Genomic DNA, 27,817 nt, shown 5'->3' on the forward strand with positions numbered 1-27,817 from the left:
GTCCTCCTCCGGCACCTGAAAGTGGCGACACGAGAACCCGAGAAGCGCTTCGGTAATGCCCGCCAGGCCCTCCACCGACGTACACCGACCGAGAGGCCCTTCCACCTACCCATTTTTCTTCATCGGGGCGGAGCCAGCACCGCTCAAGGGCGGGGCGGAGGAGGCTAGCCAGCTGGGTTTATGCGGCGCAGGCCCTCTTAGGCGGTCACTCCGGCTGCGTTCTGCGGGTGCTCCGGCAAGCGGTCGGTGAAGAGGGGGCGGCCCAGCTAGCGTTCCCCTGCCGGGCTTTTCGCTTGCTTGCAGCGCACACGTGGCAGTCTCCGCTTCTCTATCTGCCGACCGCCCCCCCCGCCCGGAGACCAAGAGCCGCACCGCAAAGGACCGTCGGCAGTCGCCACTATGAGCAAAGGGGTGAGGAAAATAGAAGGTCGGGGTGGGGCGCACCGCGGGTACAGGGTCGCGCCTCTTGGCCAGAAGGTTGTAATCTCCTGGGCCTCGGCGGTACGAACAGCGGTAGTCCCGCCTGTTGCTAGCGAAGGAGGTTTCTTTTTTCTAATGGCACCGACGGCCAGCGCAGCCCCCGCCTGCTCGGCTGCTGAACGGGCGCCTTTTTCTGAGGATGGATGGCGCGCTGCCGCGATCCCTGCTGTCCAGCGCCGTTTGCATCGAGGAGAGGCGCTGCCATCGAGGCTGAAAAGGCAGAGGGCTTGAAAGCGCTGCCCTAAACTCTAGAGCCGCGAATGTACCCCGAACACGAGGTTCTTGTAGAAGCGGAACAGGATCTTGCCGTGGGGCGGATAATTCCACCCTCTGAGGCTCGCGGTGCGCAAACAGGCGGTCGGAGCGTGAAGCAGCGAATCGCTGGTGGGAGGGGGCGGGCCGGCCGACGACCTCCGGAAAGGGGTTCGGGCAATTCCGCGGCGATATCCTCCCGTCTCGTGGGTTTAGCCGGTGGAAAGGCTCGCGGATGTGCCAGTCAGAATGGCGCGCCGGAGGTTGGAAGAATCGAATTCTTCTCCGAATTCCGGAAAGGAGGGCTGGTGTTACTTTTGGAAAGACCTCTTGTCTTGAAAAAGAAAAGAAAAAAAAACTAACAATCCCACAGGTTGCAAACTATTTTCTGAGTTACATATAGGGGCTTAGGTAAGGTTATGTCCCAGAGACAGTAAGAAATGCCGAATCTGTCTCAATTTAGACATGAAGGAGAGTTCCGTTTTGGCCTTTTCAAGGCATGCCGTTCGGCCCGCAGCCTTCCCTCTCTTGCTCGGAAAATCCATTCAGTTCCTGCTCTTTCTTCGATTTAATTTGTTAATCGACAATTACCTATTAGTTAATTTAGCAATTTAATATGCGGAAATTTGATATGAGGAAACTGAAAATACATGGACACACACGTAACGTTCATCTTTTTTTAGTCAGGAATGTCCGTAGAGAGAATTATTACTCCCTTCGCTTGAATAACCTTTAAAAGGCATAACTGCCTACTTAGCAACCATGGAGTTGCAAGAGTTAATCATGACTTCAGAAAAGTGAAAAAGATATACAGGCCGGTTCAGACATGATACTTCAAGCTTTTCTGTAGCTTGGACATAACTATTTCTAAGCAACCTTCCAATCTGAAAAGGGGAGTGAATAACCAGTATGATTTTAAAAAAGGTGAAGATCTATGGCTGGCTTGATTTAAAAAATGGGTAACTTGATTTTCTTAAACTAAACATACAAGTTGCTTGTGTTTCTTGTACTTCAGTTGTCTCCTCCGGAAGAGGGGTGTTACTGATAGGTGAAAAATATTTAACATCCTAGTGGAGTGCTGCCATTTTGCTTATCAACAGATTTTGTGGAAATCTGGATGCTTTTCTGATCAGTCCATGCCTAGAAGAACAAACAAAATTCTGGGAAAAGTATCCTAAATGAAAAATGCGCTGGCCTATTTATGCTTGAAGCCTACCATTTGTGTCTGTAGCATGGAATATTTAGGCCTGAATGTGTGCTGGGTCTGTTATGTTTTTCTTCAACACAAAGAGTTTGGGGTTGGGGCTTTTTACCCCTGCCTCTAAATGTCCTTGCCCCAGCCTGTTAAGATTCTATCTTGGCCTAAAGATTGGTCCAAGGTCATTGGGTGATCTGTGACTGAGTGAAGTAGCCTATCACTTAACAGGACACTCCATAGGCTGTTTCAGATGGCATAAATGCAAGTGTTCTTCCTTGTGTATAATGCTGAAATCATGTTTATGCACTTGGATATTTGAGTCTTGTTAGAACAGCTTTCTTTATTTCCACAGAGGCCTTAAGGGCCTAGTTTTGCAGAATGGTTGCTGTTTAGAAATGTTTATTAAGAAGGGCAGGTGGAAACAAGAGAAGCTATTGCCACATTGTGGAAACTTCTACAAAATCCTGTGGTTTGATGCAATAGCTTGCTTCATTTTCAAATGCTTATGTGATTGTTTCAGACAGAGTGGATACTGTTATTTTTAATGCCTTTTGGGTGAAGTTTGGTGCATTAAAGAATCATAGTGTAAAGCCTAATCATGTAACCGACTAATTAAGCTGCTTCCATTGATTGTTAGGAATTTTTGTTGGTTTTCAAATAACTGCAATTTATAGTAGCAGAAGAGTCATCTAGTGTGTTCTTAGGCTTTTAGTCTCTTTGCTTTTCCAGTCTGGTTCTGAAGATGTACTGATTTTTTAAAATAGTAATTTTATTGAACATTACAATTAAAAAGATAAAAACTAATATAAACTAAAAAAATAAAAAAAAAATAAAGTGCATTAAGTGTTACCAGAGATAACATATCTATTTTAACCTTGATCAAATAAACCAACTTTATATTCCTTCCTTACTTTTAACAATCTTGATCTTTAATCCCTTCAAATACTGTCCTAGAACTTGACTTCTTTTCATTTTTTCTTTGTCTATTCTCACAAAATCCTTCAAAACATTAAAAAGTCTCTTTTGTAAATCCCATATAGGAAAGTTATCCAGGTCATTCTTTTGGTTTGCTATTTGTATATCCCTTTTAATTATTCAGATATCAGCCATTTTCATTTGTATATCCAGGGTAGCATCTTTTTCCATATGATTCCTGTAGCCTGTTATTTTTAAATCCACTTTCAAATCAGTCTGTCTTGCACAATAAAACTTGTTCCTCTTACATAACATCTTTTAAACGTAGTCTATAATGGCAGACACTTTTAAAATTAACTTCTGGATCCATTGTTCACAAATATCCTTCAATATGTCCAATGTTAAAGTATTTTGCTCCATTCTATATTAATAAGTCATATTTAAGTGTTCTTCTCCTTTAATTGTAATCTTTACTTCCTTTTGGTTCTCTCTAGTGTCCAGCCTTCAAAGTCCCATCCTATGTTTTTTTTTAAGAATTCAAAACAACAGCATTTTCCTATGGGAAGGATTTTATAATCCTTCTATATATTTTTATAATAGAGTCCCCCATTGGGGGAGATGGGCAGTGATATACATTTAAATAATAAATAAATTTAAAAATAAATTTAAAAATCTTATTTCAAATCCATCTGGACCCTTAGCCCACTTTCCAAAATCAACATTATAATCACCCTTTTGTTGTTTGTTTGTTAGTTTGTTTATATATATATGTATGTATGTATGTATGTATGTCCTTAAACTTATATTTAAAATGCCTTTCACTAAGGATTGAAGGAGGCTCACCCAGTACTCAGACTTTTCATTGCAAAGGTTCCTGGTAGCTAAAAATCAGTTAAGAAGCAATTTTCAAAGGTGAATAAGAAGGCTCTGGTGGCTCTGGTGAACCTTATGTGAGCTTGTTTGAAATCCCTCAACTCCCTGTCACTTGACTCACAAATCAACCACAAAAACCTCAGTTCCTGCAGTCTACTCACAAGAAGCAGCTGTCCGGAGTACAAGTGGGCGATCTCACAATCTCTCCTTTTTCTGGAGAGATTTCGCTGGCCGGAATTCACCATCTGGCCACTGATCTCTGCCACAATGCTGTCCCCATCCCTTCAGGGATGTCTAGTTCACCATTAATCCTCACTGAAAGTCAAGATGTACCAAATTTATAGGATTTACTGCCTCAAAATAATGTTGAGTACTGCAGATAGTTCTGTTGTGTAGTCCACAGCAGTTATGCTGTGTTGAAGAAGCAATGTTAATGGCAAAGGAGGTATGCATTGGCTGACTTGATTAGAATTCGATCAGCTTTTCTTTTAGCATGGTCCTCGATGGCAAAGTCTGGAAAGATCTCAGCACAGAGGCCTGCCTGTAAAAATTTTAATATGTTTATAAACTATACCTACCTCTGTGATTCTAGATTTATATTAGCAGTTGGCAGCTTCCCAGGAAAAAAAAAATTAGTTAAGGCTCAGGAACATAGGTTTTGAACTGGCTTCACTTCTACGAGTAACAACGAGATTTCTTAATTCATTGCAACTTGCAGCTATGAAGCTGTATCTTTATTGCAAGAAATGTAAGAGCTTTTTTTGAATGCTCTGTTATTTCCCTGGTAAAATAAACAAAGTTGAGAGTCTGTAGTTTGGGAATTCTCCTTGTTAGCACTGGCTTCGTTAAGCAAATCACAGAGGGATCTCTGATTCAGAAGAATCAGATTGGATTTCAAATGCTGTACTAAAGACTCAGATGAATATATTTCAACACAAGAGAAATGGAAAATTACTTGAACCTATCTTGTTGCTCTTTGAGCTGGTTAGATCCTTGGGTTTGGCTCTTATGTAAGCAGCAATTCAAGTATAGTTGCAAGGCATAACCTTCCTGCACAGATTATTACTGTAAATGTAAATGGGAACTTTCCCTTCTAATTGGGGTTATGGATATTAGCCAGTAATTTTTTTTCTTCTTGAGTGCACTATTTTCAGTTTTATGAAACATTATGAAGTTGAGCTATGTTTGCCTCATTTCAGGATGGCTCATGTCTCTCGGGTTTGACGTATAAATGAACAGCCCTCCCCTTTTGTAACTAAAATCCCTTTGTAGCAAAGTATTTGTACCCTTTGGGAGAAAACAAAACAGTTGTGTTAATGGTACATAAAAATTACAGAAGAGGTGATTCTAAAAGCAAGCATATTTTAAGAACTCATTCAAATGTATATCCTTGTAGTTTAAAAAAAAAGGTAAAGAATTTTTTAACATCTACCCATAGCGCCTGTTCTTTTTAGGATCTCCAACGTCTTCTCCCTCCTACCTCTCATAAGTACAGAGAGAAATATTTCCACAAGTGATGTTCCTATAACATACTGAAATACTCAGAAAAGCTCTCTTAATGTCTACAGAGTTGTTCACTTCCATCTAAGAAACCAAAATGATCTTGGAAGCTTTCACACGTAATCAAAAGCAGGGCTATGAAAAGAATGGTTGATCTGGAAATGGAAACCAGGAATGGATATGTTTTACCCACAACACTGTGTCCAGAATACCTTGAAGCACTCCTGGAACATAGGATTTACTTCAGAGGGAAACGGTTTGTTCTGGAGAACTGTTCTACAAGTCTCTTCAGGCCTAGCCAAGCATGCCTGGGATGAGAGATGTAGCCAAAACATCTTGCAGCCTTAGATGATTTATTCTAATCTGTACAATTGCTATATATTAAACGAAATAGGTAGGAGAGGCATGGTATAAATGTACAGAATCATCCTTCTCTTCCCTTTCATTTTTTCCAGTTAAAGGGCATTTTTTGCAACACCTGATTTCAAGAGTGCTTTCAACTGTATCTTGAGATAGAGTCCTTGATCTATATTAGTCTGTTTTCTTACAGGATTCAAATTAAGTTTTAAAAAAAGATTGTAAAAGCTATGCGTTTTATCTTCAATAAAATGAACATGCTTATGAGTGAATTTTAATTTCATTGCAGGAAAAGAAAAGCATTATACTGCATATATACTGTATACTTGCCATTGTGTTGTGACCCAGTGCAGCACTTTAATTGCTGCATTTGGGCATGAAATAACAAGACCGTAGTCAAGGTGTTTGTGCTGTAAGTTGTTCCTGCATCTCACTCTTCATAGAAGTTTAAAGGTAATGGCTTGTACCAAGGGACCATTTTTGCCAGGGGAATAGACTTCCGCAGCTGTTATCTCCTAACATTGACTGTAGCTATTGTCACATATAATTTTGTTGTTTATTCGTTTAGTCGCTTCCGACTCTTCGTGACTTCATGGACCAGCCCACGCCAGAGCTTCCTGTCGGTCAACACCCCCAGCTCCCCCAGGGACGAGTCCATCACCTCTAGAATATCATCCATCCATCTTGCCCTTGGTCGGCCCCTCTTCCTTTTGCCTTCCACTCTCCCTAGCATCAGCATCTTCTCCAGGGTGTCCTGTCTTCTCATTATGTGGCCAAAGTATTTCAGTTTTGCCTTTAATATCATTCCCTCAAGTGAGCAGTCTGGCTTTATTTCCTGGAGGATGGACTGGTTGGATCTTCTTGCAGTCCAAGGCACTCTCAGAATTTTCCTCCAACACCACAGTTCAAAAGCATCGATCTTCCTTCGCTCAGCCTTCCTTATGGTCCAGCTCTCGCAGCCATATGTTACTACAGGGAACACCATTGCTTTAACTATGCGGGCCTTTGTTGTCAGTGTGATGTCTCTGCTCTTAACTATTTTATCGAGATTTGTCATTGCTCTTCTCCCAAGGATTAAGCATCTTCTGATTTCCTGACTGCAGTCAGCATCTGCAGTAATCTTTGCACCTAGGAATACAAAGTCTTTCACTGCTTTTACATTTTCTCCCTCTATTTGCCAGTTATCAATCAAGCTGGTTACCATAATCTTGGTTTTTTTGAGGTTTAGCTGCAAGCCAGCTTTTGCACTTTCTTCTTTCACCTTCATCATAAGGCTCCTCAGTTCCTCTTCACTTTCAGCCATCAAAGTGGTATCATCTGCATATCTGAGATTGTTAATGTTTCTTCCAGAGATTTTAACATATAATACTAAGCCACATTTGTTAAAGTACAATTGGTTGAACAAGTTGTAAAAATCTGGATTGCACATAATCAGATATTTTGATCATACATGTTTCATAGGCATCTAAGTGGCAAAATAGCTGCATTAAGCCCCTGTTTTTCTTCCATAACCCTCCAAATGGAAAAAAGAGCATCTGAAACAGAGAAATTTGATCTGATGGAGGGAAGCTCCCATTCTGTCCCTTGATCTGCCCCCCTGTGAGAAATAACCAAATTGAAATTATTGACCCTGTTCACTTGATCTGTTCTCTGGCAGTGTTGGGGTCCTCTTACTACTGTGAGTTGCTCACTCCTGATTTAGGGGAAAGGATTTGGATGTCAAGATGAGGAGGAGTATTCTGTCTTGCTTTTCCTGCCATTATCAATCAAATCAAGCTAGTTGCTGCTGTGGAAGAATGTCCCAGGTCCCTTTTGTGCTTATGTAAATGGAGAGCACCCAGCATTGGCTTATGGTTACAGTAGCATGAGGAGAGCTGTGGCCATATATAAGACATGAAGGGCACAAAGGAACATATGAAGGAAGACACACTTTCCCTGAAGTGCTGGAAAAAGAGAAAAAATTTCACATAAGTAGCAGTTCCACCCTAGCCAATCTTGGCAGATCTGAAAAAAGCTAACCAAGGTCAGATATAATTAGTACTTAGCTGGGAGACAATCAAGAAATCCCAGACTAGATTGGGAAGTAAAAAAAAAAAAAAATAGAATGACAATCTCAGAACCATTCCAACTTCTTGCTCAGAAAACATCATGCATATATTTATGTAATCACCAGGAATTGAGCATGGCTTGAGGGACTCTTTTTATACTAAATTGAATTTGTTTTTAACTTGACCTCACCTGCTGCTTTTTGTCATGTGCCTCTTTCCTTGTCACTCAAACTCCAGGTGTGGCCCCTAGCCTAGAAATGTTGCACACCTCGGTTTCCTGGCACACAAAAGTGGCATTTCATTGTTGTTGCTGATCCTTTGCTGATAATACAATTTATATCTGAAAAATGCCACTTCAGGCAACACAGGAAAGAGAAGTGGAATGAGCTTTGAACAGCAATCAGTCCATCTTCATCTTCAAAAAGTACTCTAGGTAGCCCATTTTTAGGAGGGATTGCACTATTGGGGAGCAGACATTGGATTGCAGTGGGGTGATACAATTGCACAAGGTCCCACAATTGGAGTAGGCTTTTTGGTGCTTAAAGGGATTAATTTTTGCACTCCAGTTTTGTGAAATGTGTCAGAGGCTTAACACAGTTTTACTTTAGTTTCCTCCATGCTGATCTTGGGGACTTCAAGAACTAAAAGAAAAATGAATGCAAAGGCTGCATGTAGACAGTGGCTACTAATACTAGTTCTAAAAATTAGGTAGAAGCAAAGGCTTCTTTTTGGATGAAATTACAGTAGCATTATATTATAGTAGACAACTGAAAGTCCTGAAATAGAAAGTAGTCAGTGTGGAGGCGCCATTTGTGAGGTGGCTGCTGAACTGTATGAAGCTCAGAATAATGCCTTCTCAGGTTGTAAGGACTTTGTAATATAAAACCAGTGTTTTCAATTGTGCTTGAAACAGAAGATTGTAGCAGGTGCAGTGGAGCCTGTTGTGGAAATGAGGTCCTTTATTTCCAGTAGAGGTGTGCACGTAATGGAAAATTGATTTTGTTTTGAACCTGGAGCAAACCATTGTGTCCCAAAAATTCTGCCAAATCCTTTTAGATTAGCCACAGTTTGGCAGAACCAAAAACCCAGAATGCCTTGGTTGTGCAGAGGTTCAGGTGAAGCAGTATCTGGATGGTGCAAGTCGATTAGGCTGGCATGTATCACCCTTGCTTACTTCAGCAGCTCCCGGAGCGGCCTATTCCACTGGCACTGCTCCCTGCCCTTCCCAGCTCCTTCCTTTCCATCCCCTCAGCTGCTGCCACTGCCACCACCTGCAGTGTCGCAGCAGGGCATATCCCACTGGCCCCATGCCCTTGTCTTCCTGGCACTTCTGTCCCTCCCCTCAGCTGCCATCACCAGGGGGTTGGGCTTTCCCCCCACCCTTACCCTGCAAACCAGTTCTGCCCAGAACCGTTGCATTTCAGTCCATGCCTGGAGCAAAACAGCCCTTCTTTTGTTCTGTACATGAACCAAAACACCTCAAACATGCATGTTTTGGTTTAGGCACAGCTCCCTGAAACAAGTTGTTTCAGGCAGAACACTTTGCACATCCCTACTTTCTAGTCTGTACACGTCGGTGGTTTTTGACCTCATGTCAGGAGTCACGCCTCTCCATTCTAAGGAAATTACTTGTTTCTGTTTTTGAAATAGCTGGAAAAATTGTGCCTGATTGCAACCAAAACAATTCAAGGAAAGTAGGGATAGAAAAAGGAAGTCTGCTATTGACATCAAGCTCCTGGTGACTTCATGGACACCTTAATGTATTTTTTGCAGCCTCAGTAGGAATGTGATTTGCCACTGCCTTCTAGGATGTTTTCTCAACTTCCTAGTCTAGTCTGCAACCCTGGGATTCCCTGGTCTCTAGTTCCAGATACTAACCTTTAGGGCTCTGTGATACTTTGGATCGAAGCATAAAAAGAGGCTTTGCAGCATAGAGACCCAATCTGCAGCTCTTTAAAGAAGTCATGTCTTTTCCTGGGATCTCCTGGTTGCCTGTGCAGCTGCTGTGCAATCTTGGGAAAAGACATGGCTGCTTTGAAGACTGGCTGCCAAGAGGGCTGTGTAAGTCTCTGCTGAGGAAAATTAGAGGTATGCAGCCTGTTTTGCAGTCCCAAAGATTGGGTTGCCAAAAATTCTGTGGCAAATAACAAATACCTGTCAACAGAATTTTTGGTGGGTTGGGTTTAAAAAAACATGAAAATAGATGTGGTAAGCACACAAACACACACTAGAATGCAAGAAATCTTGGCTCACTTTCCTGTGAAGTCATTTCTATAATTCTTGTGGCCCTTGGAGGCCAGAAGAGGCTTGGGGGGCGGTGGGGAGGAATTAGCTCCCAGAATGAAAGTAAGTTGCCTGTCCCTGAAGTAAATCATGGTATGCATAAAGATCCAAGTATGTTTATTCTTGGCCAGAAAAAAAGAGGAAGAGGTTAATATTAGCTTGGATTGTATGAAAGATCCCTTTTTATTCTCAGGTTTGCAGTATCCAGTCGTTTCCTCATTGCAAACTAGCCTTGTGACTGATTGAATGCTAATCTTTGGTTTTGACTTCTCAAATAGCATCCTCTGGGTTAGGGACATGCAGCCCTTTGGATCCGAAGCAGAAAAGGTGCTTTGGAAGGGACGCTGTGCCTTTTTTCACATGGTAGCCATTTGATGCTAGGGGGAAAAAAATTCATGCTTGAAGTAAGGAGGCACTGTCAACATAGCCATCCCACCCCCACCCCCAAGATCTTTTCTGCTTTGGGTCTGGAATGCTGCACTTCCCTCCTCTGTGCCCTGTGTAAGCCACTACTTCAAGAAAACATCTGTAGCTTTTTTCTTCCCAGTCTTGTTAGGGAAAAAGTTCATTGCCCATGATTTACCATACGAAAATAATTGTTCTGCATCAGTGGCTGAGGCTACAGAACAGTAGTGTCTCCAGCTCTCCTTGAGATGCTGTTTTTATGATGTCATTATAATAGCAGAACAGATTCCCAGGGACTTTGTTCGATGTCCTCTCTGCCCTTATCTTGTCCAGATTGAAAGGGTAGCACTCCTCAGGTTTTTGTTTTGGCACAGTGTTAATTTTGCAAATCATAAAATGTGGAAGAACTCTTGGTATCTTTAAAACTTTCATAGTATCTATCTTTTTGAAATACAGCTTGGCTGGGTGTATAATACTGTTTTGCATAGCCTGGGTTACAGTACTAGCATAATTTTTGCATAGGTAAATGTTTTGACTGTACCGACTTTTAGTTGAAATTACATGTATGAGCAGACTTTACCATTTGGGTGACTATCCACATGACTAAGCATACCCTTTAATATCAGAGTTCATAATTAACAAGTGCACTGTGGGTCTGGTAATTCAGCAATTTGGTTTTCTTGTTTTTTTTCATGCTCATATTTGAGAAGTTTGACAGTTGTTTTTTTTTAGGCATCAGAAAACAGAACGTTACTGTCCTTTAAAATGGTGTATCTCCCTAAGAAAAATATCTGGATATTTTATTGGATGCTTGGATCAATTTCCATTCCTCATATACAATCATAGACTAATGTTTGTTCGAATGCACAGCCCTGGTTGCAGGCATCCTAATCCTTGTTCTGCTCAGGTTTGCTCTTAATTGGAGGAATTTCTTGCACAGTTACCAGAAACTAGTGGGTTTAGTGAGGCCTTACCTTGTTGATTAACTCTGCCCTGTTGCAGATTGAAATGCATGGTAAGGAAGTAGGTAAGTGCTACCTCGATGCTGCATCTAAATTAAATATCTACATATATCGAAATAGAAAATTTTGTAAGGCTGCAATGTAGATATCTGAAGCCTCTGATAGAGAGGCTGTTGGAAGGAATTGTTCAGCCGTGATTTTACACAAAGCCATGATATTACACTTCAGGCCAGTAGTTCATGCAGTTCAGGAGGAATGTGTGTTCCAAAGTGGTGTGAAGAAGGAAGAGAATTGGGGGACATTAAAAATAACATTCTTGTTCATGGATTGTGCTCCCGTTTGAACTGAAGTGGTGGTGGGGAATAAAGCACTCCTGAGTGAAACAGTCTCCTGTGCCCTTACCTGACTGTAACCTAAGATTTCTTGCATTTCGCTTGTATTTAAAATAAGCAGCTGGGATAGCTGAAATGCCATTCTTCCAAAGAATGTAGTAGTTTTCTTTTTCTGAAATGTTTTCCCCTTCCCCACTTTTTAGAAGGGAAATAGTACCGTGAAGGGAATGTCAGGAATGTTCAGCTCTGCTTTACCTTCTAACAGATAAGAGGCAGAGAACAAAAGCTCCATTCCAAATGTTCCATAGACCTGAGCATATTGTGAAAAACATGAACAAAATACTATTCCTTGATTTAGTTGTTGAGAAATACATCAAAACAAAGCATGTGGATGGCTGATAATGCTTTCCACAAGTAGCTGGGCTCCGCTTTCTCCTGATAGTATCCTATCCTCTGCAAAGCTTTGAAAGGATACCATTGGCAACCATACCCAGATTTTACACAGCTTGTTTAAAAAGTCTGAGCGGCCCTGTTTATCATCTTAGGCAACAGGCATAGCACTGAAGTTAGTTTTCTACTATGTTAAATCTCAGCTCTTCCATTCTTAAGGCTTCGCCTTTCAGGAATATGCTTATGAAATAAAACTTTAAAACCTTAATCGAACTGTTCACTCTGTTTGTGAAATAGGATGTTCATGTAGATGTCTCAGGAGTCACAAATGGGTGAAGACTAGGAGGAGTTTTCTATCAGCAGGATCCAAGTAGGACCCTGCAAGCAGCAGTTGGAGGAAGGAGTTAATGCCCAGAGAGATGAGGAGTGGAAAAGAGGTCATCCTAATCTATACAGGCCTAGCCCCTGGAATGCAGTCAGTACTGTATGTAAGAATTTTCACATGCTCTTCAAATAATAGCCGTCAGGAGAAGGGGAAGGCTCCTTGGAGCAGAATAAGAGTACAAGCAGTACAACCTCAGATCATTTTTTTCTTCCCCACAGTCCATTTGATACAGTAAAAAATACAGGTATTTGAATGTCTTGTCTAGATCATGATCTAGTTTGAAGTTTTAATAGTTCCTTTGTTACAGGATTTGTAAATATTTGCATATATTGATCTTAGAAACTACCACATTCTTAGGGGAAAAAAATGGATAAAAATAACTTAACCTCCCTGAAGCAAAGGCATTATACATGAAGTAATTGTAGTTCATAAAATGCAGAACAAACAAATTAATTAATTAAAACATTCATTAATATTTGCATTTTATTTATTTTAAAGATGCACATGCTGCCTTTCAAAATAGGAAGTTTCTGAAAAGGGGAAGTCTTTTAGAACTGAAGTATTTATGTATAACAGTGATTTACCAATTACATTAAATAAATTTCAAATGGCATAGTAAGATTAAAGAGTCATCTTTCCAGCCTCAGATGTAAACATCCAGCCTCAGATGGAAACGTTTTTTTTTCAAAACCTTTTTCTAAGGTTTCTTGTCTGCTATATTTGTTTTTTCATGAATTTACTCCCATATCCAGAGTGAGTAGCCTAATAACCATGACTGTAATTGTATTAAGCTATTATTTGTTTTAACTATGATTAGTTAAGCAAGCTATAGTCAAGCAGACTACATTATCTGTAGTATCATGTATGAAGCAAGCCAGTAGAACAAGCACTTAAAAAGCAGTATTTATTTTGCTAACTGATCACAAACAACGGCATATCAGTACAGACATTGTGTCAAAGCATAGCTAAACATCCTCAACCAAACTCAGGCTCCAAACAGCTTCGTTTTTTATTTTTTTATTAATTTTTATCCTGCCTTTATTATTTTCGTAAACAACTCAAGGCAGTGAACATACCAACATACCAAATACTCTTTCCTCCTCCTATTTTCCCCACAACAACCACCCTGTGAGGTGAGTTGGGCTGAGAGAGGGACCGGCCCAAGTGATGAAAATCAGCTTTACAAATGAAACTCTTACGATTGTGTTTTGTGACATGTGCTTTGTGACCCAAGGATTGGGTATCCTTTAATGACTGTTTTTAGAATTCTTATATAGGAGAGCAAAGATCTCTGATGGGGAGATGTAGTATTAACTCCTCTGCCCAAAGCTCTGGAAAAGCTGATCAGAAATTAAAAATACCGAACTGCATGGACTAGTCAATTGGAGTTGGGTGGTTAATAAATTCAAATAAATAAGTAAAATAAAATAAAAGCAGTGGCCTGGTTCATTGTGAGGCAGCGCTTTATCCTTGTGTCTCTGATTTTCATCTAGACTGGACGTGACAAATATGAACCTGCAGCTATGTCTGAGAATGGAGCCAAGAAGAAAAAAGGAAAGAAAGAAAAGGATATGGATGAACTAAAAAAGGAAGTTTCACTGGTAAGAACAATTTTTATCTACATTGGGGCGAAGAAATTAACATAACTTTTGGCTTGGCATGAATTGTCAATTTTCTAGCTATTTTAAGCTGGCTGCCTGATACAGATTGGACCATTTTGGGTCTATGATGGATTTAAATGGTTTTCCAAATGGACTTGGAGAATCCATCTCATTGTTGTCAAAGTCTGGTTGATGGGTAGTAAAAATGACTCTGATAATTGACACCACATAGTGCCTTCTTCCCCCTTGACACACCCAGGTTTAAACTTCAGGTAAACTTAAATTGTTTATCAGCTTGGAATTATTTCCAGCTGCTGTTGTGGTTAAACTTCATTGATATACTGATAATACTCTTGGATATCTAAATGAGGCTCCACTAATCTTTTTGACTTTTTAGGATGATCACAAACTCAGCCTTGATGAACTTCATCGGAAATATGGAACTGATCTCAGCCGGGTAAGTTGGTCAGCTTTAGATGGAGAAGGAAGAATTTTCTGATTTGAAAATATACCTGGTAGCAGCTTCCAATAGGAATAGGATGTCAGTTTATTTTACATTTTATAATTCTCAGAAGTTATATTCCCTTCCCCAAGTTGGCTTGAACGTTTGTTGTGAAATTCTGGTGCTAGAAGATCATCCAGAGGTTGTGACTGTTGCATACTTGAAATGGATAACAATAGGGTAATTATAACATTATGGACTGCAGTCTTTTATCAGTGAAAGTATTGGAACACAACATTTTTTTAAGACTTAATGTTTTAATATTTTGGATTTTATGGATTTTAACGTAATATTATTAGCTACCAAGAGTTGCTCAAGCAGGCCACATACAAATAATTGTAACAGATAAACATAATGGAGCATATTTTTCAACAACTAAGAAGTTATTTGGAAAATGTTGTTTGAAAATATGAATCAGTGAAAAACTAACATGTTTATCTGTCACTTAAGAAAGCAACTCTGCTATTCTGCAGTTGACCACTATGCTACTCTACACTGACTGCCATGTTGCATTTCTGTAACTGAATTCCTCATTCCCTCTCTGTATCTTAGGGACTGTCTGTTGCACGGGCTGCAGAAATCTTGGCCCGTGATGGCCCCAATGCTCTGACTCCCCCACCCACAACCCCAGAATGGGTTAAATTCTGCCGACAGCTCTTTGGAGGCTTCTCTCTTCTGCTTTGGATTGGAGCTCTTCTTTGCTTTCTGGCGTTTGGTATTCAAGCTGCAACAGGGGAAGAGGCTAATAATGACAATGTGAGTGGGGTGGGGTGGGGTGGGGTGGGGAGGGTGAATGGGAGGTATTACTGAATACCTCAGTTCAGATATAACAGGAAATCAAGATGCCCCAATATGTCAACACATTGGGTGTGGGCCTCAGTGTTATATGTCTGTCAGAAGAGGCTATTGGAAGATTTACTTCAGAGCTACTCACACTTGCCCAGAATGTCAGTATCCAGAATTGGAGGGAGGTACATTCTAGTGAAAAATCAAGGAACTGAGCTTTGAATTGTCCTCGGTCTCCATGTCTGTAGGTTGAGTCATGGCAACTTGATTTCTTTCTTTTTGGTAGGAACGTTTCGCTGCTCATTCAAGCAGCTTCTTCTTGGACAAGCAGCAAAACGTTTCTACCAAAAATAAAAATCCAGTTGTCATGACTCATCCTACAGACAATTCCACCTGGATGACTGAGAATCTTCATTGACATATTGTTCGCCATGGCTTTCCTTTCTGCTTGGACTAAGTATAAACATGGTGGCTATGATCTAAAGCTATGCAGCAATCCAGACTGGAGTGGCAAAATGTGATTTAGAGTGTACATATATCACCCATAAGGGACACCTTAAACTAGATGCATCTTTTCCCAAGATTATGTAGCAGCTGCTGAGTTCAGCGATCCAAGCCCAGTTGCTTTAAGGTGGTTCCAGCAGGTGCTACATGTGTACCTACACATGCTCAAATTACATTTTGCCCTTTGAACTCAGGTTTCTGCATAGCCTGTGATCTGCCTGAACTTCATTATTGTCATCTGTATGAGTTTGAAGAATGTTGACTTTTATTCTTCTGTTATGTACCTGCTGAAGTTTTTAAAAGCTTGGTTTGTGTGTTTCTAGTGCACTTTGCCTGCTAAGTTTAGGCTGGGCCTACTTTGACACCAAAATCTTAAAATTTCACTACAGGTTTCTCTCAAACTCTTTAGTTTAAGAATTGAATTAGGTTACTGGCCCCTTCTCCCTCTGACCTGAAAACAGTTTGCCATCCCTATTTCTTTTCCTTTTTTATTTCTTCTCTTCACGTATTCTTTTCATCAGCAACATATAATCCTTGAGGGCACTGTTGTAAAAATGATTGCCTACAACTAATGTTGCAAACCCAGAGCAGAATTTATTGTGGGGTGTGTGTATGTGTGAGTAATATCACTTAAAAAACTGACTCACATATACTTGCATCTGCTTGTAGTTGTATCTAGGTGTTGTGCTGGCTGCTGTTGTCATCATAACTGGCTGCTTCTCTTACTACCAAGAAGCAAAGAGTTCAAAAATCATGGAGTCCTTCAAAAACATGGTGCCTCAGGTATGGAAGTGCTCTGATTTCAGCTTTTCTTAAAAAACAGTTTCTTTATGTATCTTCAGTCACAAATTGGTGGTGAAGCTGGCCTACATAGTCAAGCACTGAAAATTGTTTCTTCCTCTTGCAGCAAGCTCTGGTAATCCGAAATGGGGAGAAGCTGAGCATCAATGCTGAAGGTGTAGTTGTTGGAGACCTAGTGGAGGTGAAGGGAGGAGACAGAATCCCAGCTGATTTGAGAATTATTTCAGCCAATGGATGTAAGGTATGTATATATTCTAGCAATAAAAACCAAGAGACTGCACTGGAGGACCTGTGGGGGACCCAGGCGTGGCATCATCCAGTGCCTGCAACCATATGTGTACCTTTTCTTTTTCTCATGCAGGTGGACAATTCATCTCTCACAGGTGAATCAGAGCCTCAGACAAGGTCTCCGGATCGTACTAATGATAACCCACTAGAGACTAGAAATATTGCATTTTTCTCCACTAATTGTGTTGAAGGTAAATATAATTTCCAATATTTGATTAACAAGGCTCGTAGGATATAACAGTTCTCAGATCTAGAAATGATAGATTGTTCAAACCAAGGAAAAATTAGGAAAACTGTTGGCAAAGTATCTCTTCTGTCAGCACATATTAGAACTGATAGATGTTAATTTGTATAAGAGTGGTTGTGGTTGTTTGTCTATATAGTCTCTTTGAACTGAAGCATGAATGTGTTATTGCTGGAACATCATTTCTGTAGCCATACTTGAAAGCTTTGTTAAAGAATCTTCTATCATTCCTATATGGCTGTTATGTTGTCACATTAGGGGACAATTTTTGCAAGGAGGACAAAGAACAAGGATAAATGTCGATGAAGATTCTCAGTCATCCAGATGGAATTGTCTGTAGGTTGAGTCATGGCAACTGGATTTCTTTCTTTTTGGCTGAAATGTTTCGCTGCTTGTCCAAGCAGCTTCTTCAGACTGAAGAAGACGATGACTGAAGAAGCTGCTTGGACAAGCAGCGAAATGTTTCAACCAAAAAGAAAGAAATCCAGTTGCCATGACTCAACCTACAGACAAGGATAAATAAAAGGCTGTATAACATTCTTAATAAGATAGAGATGAAAACATATGTACCACCATTCTGATGATATTTGCAATGTCGTTGAGCTACTTGACTGGGAAGCATCTGAAGGATGTCCTAGTTTGCGCTGAAAGCCAGCATTGTTTTATATGCATTATGTCTGCATTGCACATAGTGTAGAGATAACTGGTAATTTAATTGTAGTCCTTCTTGTTGCTTTCAGGTACTGCCCGTGGTGTAGTCATCAACACCGGTGATCGCACTGTGATGGGCCGCATTGCTACATTGGCGTCTGGGTTGGAAGGGGGACAGACTCCCATTGCTGTGGAGATTGAGCATTTTATCCACATCATTACTGGTGTGGCCGTGTTCCTTGGTGTTTCCTTTTTTATCCTCTCATTGATCCTCGAGTACACTTGGCTAGAAGCTGTAATCTTTCTTATTGGCATCATTGTTGCCAATGTCCCTGAGGGTCTGCTTGCTACAGTGACAGTAAGTTGCCATAAAGAGGTTGCCAGCACACTCTTTTAACAAAACGTCTGAGGAAATGGATCACGACAGAAGGCAGCCTTCATCTCCCTTGTCCTCACTTTGTAGGTGTGTCTGACACTCACAGCCAAGCGCATGGCTCGTAAGAATTGTCTTGTGAAGAACTTAGAAGCTGTGGAGACTCTGGGTTCTACTTCTACCATTTGTTCTGACAAAACAGGCACCCTGACCCAGAACCGCATGACGGTCGCTCACATGTGGTTCGATAACCAGATCCATGAAGCTGACACGACAGAAAACCAGAGTGGTAAGCTGGCTGATCTCTGTCAGAGATAATTTGATACTGATCTCTGCTCGTAGTCAAGATAATACTTGCCCAGACCTGCAGCTTGAATTTCTATCATTATGTAAAAACTTTGCTTTGTCTCCAGAATAGCCAAAAAGAATACATTCGCAGTGCTTCGCATACTGATTAAAGTCAGTCTAGACTCATCTGAAGCATCTTAGGTTACCACAGGAAGCCTCATGTTAAAGCACAATATTAAGCATAAAATATATTTGAAAAGAAATTTGATCACCTTTTAAGAGGTATTATTTTGTTGATTAATTGCAGAGAAAAAATAAATTCTAAATTCCTTTAATTCTGAAATCCTGTCATTTGAAGCAGCTATAATATTTCCCTCCGCTTCCAAGGACAAAGGAGACAACCAAGTCACTATAATGAAAGATAAAGAGCTGGGAATGAGCCTGCACCAGAATTTGCAGGACTTTTCATCCTGTTTTCTGAAGGCTGATAGACATTTTTCCAACTATTTTCATCCCTGTGTAATAGAGAGTAGTGTATTCTTTGTATGCAATGGAGCAGAAGAGACTTTTTTCAGATTCTCCCCCACTTTTCCCATAAAATTAAGGAAAAAACCCTGTCAAGTTATGAGTTTATCCGCCACTCTTACTTGGTCTATTAAAAAGATATCACTAAATATTTATCTTTCTGCTTGGCCAACATTTTTAATTAAAAGGGAAAAAGGGGGGGAGAAAATATATTTGTTCAGAGAGTGTATTTTTCCAGATTTTTTGAAGTTATATAAATCTATTGTAATAAGTATTTTCGCAGCAGCAGCAGCATAGCATCTTGCTTTTACTGTAACCAGCTAAAATTGCAGTGTTGAAGAACCAACTTAGAAGTTTCATAAATTCCTTCCACAGACTACTGTTAAAAAAGAAAAGAGATGGGATGGGATAAAGTATGTATGGTGTAAATAAAAATAAAAATAGCCATGATTACCCAGGGAGTTCTTCACACATCACCTGAGTGGTTATGTCTAGTAGAATGGACCTTAAATTGTTCCTTCTAAATGCACAAGGAATGGTCATAGTTCATCTGAAAATGTAGAAAGTGGCAGTTACTCAAGACTGAAGTCCTACAGCTATTGTTAATGGCTGTACTGGGGCAGGAATGGATCTTTCTTCTGCATCTAAGCTTGTAATTAAGAAGATGCGGGAGGGAATTTTGCTCTGCTGTGTCTGGCATGATAGTGTGCTTAAATAAGGAGAAAGCGTGGCAGAGGAAATGAACTGTGTGCTTATTTGAGCATGGAACTGTGTAGAACATCTGGACTGCTTCCCTTTAGGTGCTTCTTTTGACAAAACATCTCCAACATGGACTGCTTTAGCCAAGATTGCAGGACTGTGTAACCGGGCTGTATTTCAGGCTAACCAAGAAAATGTTCCCATTCTGAAGGTGAGTTAATCCCCTGGTTTAGTTGCCATAGCTGCACACGTTTGCCTACTATCGGTGGTCTTAGAGTTAATGTGAAGCAGCGTGAAGAAAAGGTACCTTGGAAAATAATGTGTTTCTGCTAGTAGCACAGGCAGCATATCAGTCCCATAATACTCCACCACATATGGCTGCTGGATTGCATTAAATTTAGCTGAAGTGGAGATGAAACAAGTCTGATGTATCATCAGCAATAAGAGAACTTGCATGTTAACAACTTGAAAGTAACTTGTAGAAAGAGACTTGAGGCATCATGTGTTTGTTAAGTTATTTGCAGATGGCTTTTGCCTTCTCTTAGCACTGAGTACATTGTGTTCCACTCTGTAGTTATTATCAAGCCTGCCTATCTGCTGTTTACTATATTACTGCAAAAATATTTACCTTTGTTAGTTTCTACCTAACAGTAACCTCTTTAAAAGCGAGAAGCCTAACTAATTTTCTTTCACAGAATACTGAAACACGCCTTGTCTATGAAGTTATGTTTATTTGGAAGAGGGGGGGATTGCCTTCAAAAGACCTTAAATCCTTATTGTGAACTGCTGTGTCATTTGCCAGAGAGCGGTGGCAGGAGATGCTTCTGAATCTGCACTCTTAAAATGCATTGAACTTTGCTGTGGATCTGTCAAGGAACTGAGGGACAAGAACCCCAAAGTGGTGGAGATCCCATTCAACTCTACCAATAAGTACCAAGTAAGAAATCCCCGCTTTTTGCACAGAGGCAACTCCTGGGAACAAATTCAGCATCTTTTATGTTGGGCTGTGTTGTTGTTTTCTTCAGACCCAGCCAGACTAAGTTATGGATCAGTCAGTTTATGGCTTTGGCTATGAGGGATCTCTTCTTTTGTGCTCTATCTTTGTCATCTGCAAAGCATATTCCAAACCAGTATAGGAAACACCATCCAAAAAGACAGTTAACTAACACTGTTATTAAAAATATGCAGCTGTCAATCCACAAGAATTCAAACACGTCAGAATCACGATACCTGTTGGTGATGAAAGGTGCACCGGAGAGAATTCTAGACCGTTGCAGTACCATCCTGATGCATGGAAAAGAAGTTCCCTTGGATGAGGAGGCCAAAGATGCATTTCAAAATGCCTATCTTGAATTGGGAGGCTTGGGGGAGAGAGTTCTGGGTAAGATGCCTGACGGAATTTTTGTTTGGTCCCCTCCTCTTAGACTAATCTGCCAGCCAGCCATGGTGTCTGCAGGGCCCCCCAAGAGGTAAGTTGGTGGCTGTGGCAGTGCAGTTAAAGCTCCACCCCTTTGTATATGCTGGTATGTGTACAAAAGAGGTGGGGCTTCAGTTGCATTACCTTGCCTCTTTTGACAGCCTACCTCTTTAGACAGCTCCTCCCGCCCGGACTCCATTGCCTGCTGACTCACCTTTATATAGCCAAGAGATTGCGTGAAATGTTTGTAAACTATGATGAAGGGACTTAGCCACTGGGTGAGCAGCACTTGAACTGTCTCTTAAAATGATGGCATGGCTTTGATGTAACTGTCCAGCACTCACTGCAGTATCGTGGCAGAGAGGGTGTCTAGCTGAACATTTTCTATGGACTTCCTAGGTGCCCATGTCAAATACACAAAGTCTTCACAAACAGAGCTGGGTGGCTTAGCCATCAATAATCCCTGCTAAATGCTTGCCCTGGTCTGTTTGTCTGCAAATAATGGAAATGGGATTTCTTCCAGGCTTTTGTCACCTGGCTCTGCCTGATGCGCAGTTCCCTGAAGGCTTCCAGTTCGACACAGATGATGTGAACTTCCCTGTAGAGAAGTTATGCTTTGTTGGCTTAATTTCTATGATTGATCCTCCACGTGCTGCTGTGCCTGATGCTGTTGGCAAATGCAGAAGTGCTGGAATAAAGGTAAAACTGCATCACTAACCCATCCCCTCAAATATTTAAGGCTAAGCATAGCATCAAATAACTGAAAAGGGCCCTTGTTTGATAGCTTTACAGGTAAAGGATGAGAGTGGTGGAGAGAGAGAGAGAGACTGAGATTAAGCCTATTGGTAGCCTCCCTTTCCATCTCAAAAGGGTTAGGTTCTCTCTCAAACAACTGACACCAGCCCCAGCTTCTTTGTCACTGCTTGGGGTCAGGCAAGTGACCTTTGAACAGACTTCTGGGCCTTGTCTTCATTGCCACTGGCTGAGGTTGACTTGTTTCATCACGTAGGTCATTATGGTGACAGGAGACCATCCCATCACGGCGAAAGCTATTGCCAAGGGCGTAGGCATCATCTCTGAAGGAAATGAGACTGTGGAAGATATTGCTCTTCGTCTCAACATCCCTGTCAGCCAGGTCAACCCCAGGTACTGGACCAGCTGGAGCAAAAAATGTAGAGCATTTCTGGGAGAGATTGGAGCAAGCCTGCTAATTATTTTCTTTATTCTAACATTTAACAATATCTGTTGGTAGGATATGAGGAAAAGTAGCAGAACAACATTGAAGCCTACAAGTTTGTTAACACTGTTTACCCAAAATGGGCTTCAATATTGTTTTGTTTCCTTATTTAGTTCCCTTTTTTTGTCAAATTAAGAGCTGTTTACAATATTTAATTGTTTTAGGCAGCTGTGTCCTTCTGAAGACTTGGAAACAAAGTAGGGTGTGTGCATGCAAAGGGAAAATGTTTGCTTTGAACCCAGAGCAAACAAATGCTTTGTGTTGGTTCTACCAATTGCTTCAGTTCAGCCAGTTTGGCAGAGCCAAAACATGGACCACTTTGGCTGTTCTAGGTTTCAGATGAAGCAAACTTTGGATGAGCAAGTAGGGCAAGGCTCCCTCTCTACAATCCTTCCCTCAGGAGCTTCCACTGGCCCCACTCCCCCTCTCCCATCTCAGTTGCCATCACCACTGTTACCTCAGTGCAGAATATCCCACTGGCCCATTTGCCCTCAATCTCCCTTTTAGCTTCCCAGGTCCCTGGTTCCTCCCTGCCACTAAGCAACTTCTACCTATAAAAACAGCCTCTGTTTCATTCCATGCTCTGATTTAAAAAATGCATGAAATGGGTTTGGGCATGGACTCTGCATGCACAGAATGATTTGCAGAGCCCTAAAGCAAAGCAAGCTCAATGCTTACATTGCTGCATGGGATGGCAGCATGTAGCAATGTGGGGCTGATCTCTGAAACTAAGCAGGGTTGAGCCCTGGTTAACACCTGGTTGAGGGATCACCTGATAAGTTCAGGACTATTGGCTAGAGTAAGAAATTGAGATACTGGAAGAAGGCAGTTGGCAAAGTACTTCCACTGTATTGCCAAGAAAACTGCATGGGCACAGTCACTAGGACCTGAGCTAAGTTCAAGGATGTCTTTTCATTTTCATTGGAAAGCAAGGTTTGAAGGAATAATCTGCAGTTTTCAACCTACCAATCTTTTAAATTGCAGAGATGCCAAAGCCTGTGTGATTCATGGGTCTGACTTGAAGGACATGACCAGTGAACAACTAGATGATATTCTGCAACACCATACAGAAATAGTCTTTGCTAGAACTTCTCCACAGCAGAAGCTGATTATCGTAGAAGGCTGCCAACGGCAGGTAAGCAGGGGGGATCCCTACAATGTCAGTCAGCCCATTCTGCATAAAATCTTAGAGCGGTAGAGACTTGGAAAATGATCTGCCCTCTCCACCTGCTGATTGTCAGTGTGAAGTGAAACCCTGACTGTTGGTGTCTAGTCTCTGTTTACTTACTTTCAGTAATGGAGAGGCCATGACTTCCCCAGGCAGTCTGTTCTATTGTTAATTAATAAGCTTGCCTCAATGTATAGCCAAAATATACGTCCCTTGCATTTCTATCCACTGCAAATCTGCAGGGCTTTTTCCCTTCATTGATCTTCTTTGCATAACTTCCTGATGCCTCACTGCATATCTGGTGGCCCATTACTGTCTGGCAGGAGGTCTCTTCCGTTCTGATCCAAAATACTCTTAGCTGGAGATTCAGTCTGCTCTCTCAGTGTCAATCACGTGCTTTAACACTGAACCTACATACCCACCCCATTGGGGAATAACGGAGAGCACTGTTGGATGTTGAACCGTTGATATTTGTGGAAGTTGTCCTTTTCTGTGGCAGTGGAGGGAATGGTGGAGTTGCTCATAAAGGAAAAACTCATATCATTTTAGACTGTCCTTGAAATAAATTGGCTAGAAACAAAGAGGGTTTGTTTAATCCTCCAGGGTGCTATTGTAGCTGTCACTGGCGATGGTGTGAATGATTCCCCTGCTTTGAAGAAGGCAGACATTGGTGTTGCCATGGGCATTGCTGGGTCAGATGTCTCTAAACAGGCAGCTGACATGATTCTGCTGGATGACAACTTTGCTTCCATTGTTACTGGAGTTGAAGAAGGTAAATTCCTAGCTCAGTTTTCTGAGAAAAAGAACTCGTCTCCCTCCCCTCCCCCCATGTTGTATTCCAAGTGCCAGAGGTTTCTGTGGGTGGAACTGTGTGTGTTGGTACAAGACCAGGAAACTCCCTGTTTAGCACTTGGAAAAGTGGACGTGTTCTCCACCTGTCAGTTGGCTAACTTTCCCTCTGCTTTTGGTTAATGTATGCTCTGCTATGGAGGCTTTTTGTCTTCCTTCATCAGAGTGAATTAAATCTTGTATTCTAAGGAGTTTGTGCAGGAAGGAAGGTTGGCCTCAGGTGTATGACAATCTTCTGGTTCTTTTTATGTTAAAGTGCTCTTTATTTGCAGGTCGCCTGATTTTTGATAATCTGAAGAAATCAATTGCCTATACCTTGACCAGTAACATCCCTGAGATTACGCCTTTCCTTATCTTCATAATTGCCAACATCCCCTTACCGCTGGGGACAGTCACCATCTTATGCATTGACCTGGGCACTGATATGGTTAGTAAAATGTGGCAGGTTTTTTATTAATTCACACTGCAACTAACCCCCTCGACCCCATAGAATGAGATGTATTTGTTCCACAAATTAGTTGCACAGATCTGTTGCACAAATGATTTGTGGTGAGTCCAAATGTTTTTTCAGTGTGGATGATACTGGTTCATGTATGAATCAGCTTACAGATTGTGAAGTCTGATTAATCCTGCAACTTCTGTTTCCTGCCCCAAAGGTTCCTGCAATCTCTCTGGCGTATGAGCAAGCAGAAAGTGACATCATGAAGAGACAGCCCAGAAACCCCAAGACAGACAAACTGGTGAACGAAAGGCTGATTAGCATGGCTTATGGTCAGATTGGTAAGCGGTGAGGCACCTGCCTGTACCTCTTTGCGGTGAATGGATGTGGCTGCTTTCTGTGGAAGGGCAATTGCTCAGAAGTATGGCAAATGCCTTGTGTGAGACCTTTTAAAGTACTTCAGTCCCTTAATGGAGGGTAAGCAGGAATGCTGGAAGAGCGAACATAAAATCTAAAATAGGCACAGGACATGCCATTCATACTACTCTGCATTCCTCCATCTGTGTACATTTTCTCCCCCCAGTTCTGTTTTGCACGTTGGAATCCAACTCTTGGGGACGGGGGAAACAGTGAACCCCCCAAATATCTACTGTGACAAATTTTCTAACCTCACATACAGAATGCTGCTCCTATCACCTTGAAATTTGATGCCACAATTGTGGAAGTATCCAGAGCAGTCTGGACCAGTTTTCAGAGATCGGTTTCCACTGATAAGGCATGCAAGTCTCTGTATTTCCTCACATGCTAGGGAAGGTGTGCCCTCTTGCACTTCTCACATGGAAAAACACAATTACTAGTGGCAATCCAGTTAGTATCTGCAGGATTCTGGCTGATAAAGACATTCACTAATCATGACCTGCATACTGTGGAAATCTAGTTTTGTTAGTAATACTGAAAGCCAACATAACTAAGGGAAGCTGCAAAAGAAGGAACATTGTATTGTACGCCTAGGGAAAGAGACAGGTGAATTCTTCAGTAGGAAAGGTGAGAAGAGGTAAGAATTTAAGGGGATAAAAGGGAAGCAACTGGATATTCGGGCCAGATATTAGCAACTGGGTGGGAGGTACCTTTAAGAAGGCTGTGCTTGTTCCTGGAATGGCCATCTTGCATGCCCCTCTGTACAGTTACTTTGCAAGAGGCCTCAACAAAACTGTAGTCCTTCAACAAGATGAAGATAGGCTTGGCTGAAAATTGGAAAGGCGCAGTCTTGTGTTTTATTACAGAGATAAGTGCAGCAGTAGCTGATATTTCGTCCTTAGTAACTGTTTTTATGAATCGTTTGAATAAATGTGCACTACAAATATGACTACTCTTATGTCAACGGGGGAGATGGTGAAATATTTTCAGTTTCAAAAGTTGGGTTAAAATTAGGCACAAAAGAGATATGTATGAACTAAACATAAACTACTTCTAACATCTGCTCACCTACATCTGTTCCTTTAGGGATGATCCAAGCCCTTGGTGGCTTCTTCACATACTTTGTAATCCTTGCAGAGAATGGCTTCTTGCCATCCTCCTTATTGGGGATTAGAGTGATGTGGGATGACCGATGGGTAAATGATGTGGAAGACAGCTATGGACAGCAATGGGTAAGTTTCTCTTTAGCTTAAAGGGACTGCTACCAGACATTACAAACCCCATTCCTGATGGATTTCTGTCCCATTGGCAGTAAGGAGCAAGCCCAATAACCAATTCTTTCTCTCTGAATCTTCTTTAGACTTATGAGCAAAGGAAAATCGTAGAGTTCACTTGCCACACAGCATTCTTTGTCAGCATTGTGGTGGTACAGTGGGCAGACTTAGTTATCTGTAAGACCAGAAGGAATTCTGTCTTCCAGCAAGGAATGAAGTAAGTAGCTGGCTCTTAACAAGGACATTTTTTTCTGTGGCCTTTGCCTGGTTGAATATCACAAAAGTTGGGAGTAATATAGGCCAGTAACTTTGGGAAAAAAATTAACAAGCTGAACTAGTAGGTTGTGCTTCCACTTAGGATCTAAGATCAACTTTGATCTCTTAATGCTTCCACAGGAACAAGATCCTAATATTTGGTCTCTTTGAAGAAACTGCTCTGGCTGCCTTCCTCTCTTACTGCCCAGGAATGGATGTTGCCTTGAGAATGTACCCACTGAAGTGAGTAATAAACTGAGTAATGTTGCGTCTTTGAAGCTGATAATTAGCTCAACTATCCCTCAGTTGCTATTACTGGATTTAGCATAATTTTGATCATTTTTAATTCCTTCAGTGACGTATACAGCTATGTACTACAACTGATTTTTCTAACCTTGCAGACCATTGTGGTGGTTTTGTGCCTTCCCCTACTCTCTCCTCATCTTTGTATATGATGAAGTTAGAAAACTAATCCTCAGACGCAGCCCTGGAGGTAAGCAACTATATACTCAACAGCATTCTAGCGCGTAGTAGATTCATTGTGATAATCTAGAAAGCTATCTAGGGATTCAGACATGAAACATAAATATGTTTTATAATAATAATAAACTTTATGAATGAGGCAGGTTCCTATTAGCATCTTTGGAAGGCCAGGTGGTTCATGCTAGTGTGTGGCATGAATTTACATTATAACATTATATTTAACTTACCCACCTGTGCTTTCAGAGCTCGGTACTTCTCTGTTCTCTAACTTGCCTTTGATATCAAGGATTTGCATTAAGCAATGGCAGATACAACTTGATGTGTTTGTTTTTCTTCTCTGTAGGCTGGGTGGAAAAAGAAACCTATTACTAAAGGACTGCAGGACCAGATGTACTTGCACTCTTGACATTCTTCCATGCTTTTGCTCCTGAAAGGCAGGAAGAAGGAAGCTTTGGAGGATGAAAGCAAGTGGAGAGTGCAAGAAAAATAATGGAATGGAAAAAATGGGTAGTGTTAATATAGTCCAGGCTTTGGGGTGAAAAATACAAGTTTTTAATGTGCCTTTTCAGGTTTTTTAAAGAAATGATAAGATTTTATATCTGGACTTTTACAAATAAAGATGGATCAGAAGAGGAA

General features: G+C 41.2%; 1 protein-coding gene across 1 annotated transcript; it reads left to right on the plus strand.

Annotated features, from left to right (window-relative positions):
* Positions 1-208: 208 nt before the first annotated feature.
* On the plus strand, positions 209-27,817 carry ATP1A1 (ATPase Na+/K+ transporting subunit alpha 1). The gene is made up of 23 exons (XM_063294587.1): positions 209-411; positions 13,874-13,981; positions 14,379-14,438; positions 15,036-15,239; positions 16,443-16,556; positions 16,681-16,815; positions 16,936-17,053; positions 17,847-18,115; positions 18,221-18,419; positions 19,744-19,853; positions 20,445-20,579; positions 20,831-21,023; positions 21,583-21,758; positions 22,069-22,205; positions 23,281-23,431; positions 24,068-24,236; positions 24,586-24,740; positions 24,970-25,093; positions 26,256-26,401; positions 26,530-26,660; positions 26,840-26,941; positions 27,100-27,191; positions 27,525-27,817. Exons 1-23 carry the CDS (start codon positions 400-402, stop codon positions 27,551-27,553), a joined length of 3,069 nt encoding a protein of 1,022 aa, XP_063150657.1. The 5' UTR covers positions 209-399; the 3' UTR covers positions 27,554-27,817.

The sequence above is a fragment of the Candoia aspera genome, chromosome 2 (genome assembly GCF_035149785.1).
Source record: "Candoia aspera isolate rCanAsp1 chromosome 2, rCanAsp1.hap2, whole genome shotgun sequence".
Classification (NCBI taxonomy): Eukaryota; Metazoa; Chordata; class Lepidosauria; order Squamata; family Boidae; genus Candoia; species Candoia aspera.

Bases quoted from the DNA above. Each gene is read 5' to 3' on its own strand.
- ATP1A1 (XM_063294587.1), top strand. The intron at 16,557-16,680 runs GTATGGAAGTGC...TTCCTCTTGCAG, and splicing joins TCAAAAACATGGTGCCTCAG to CAAGCTCTGGTAATCCGAAA. The intron at 26,402-26,529 runs GTAAGTTTCTCT...AATCTTCTTTAG, and splicing joins ACAGCTATGGACAGCAATGG to ACTTATGAGCAAAGGAAAAT.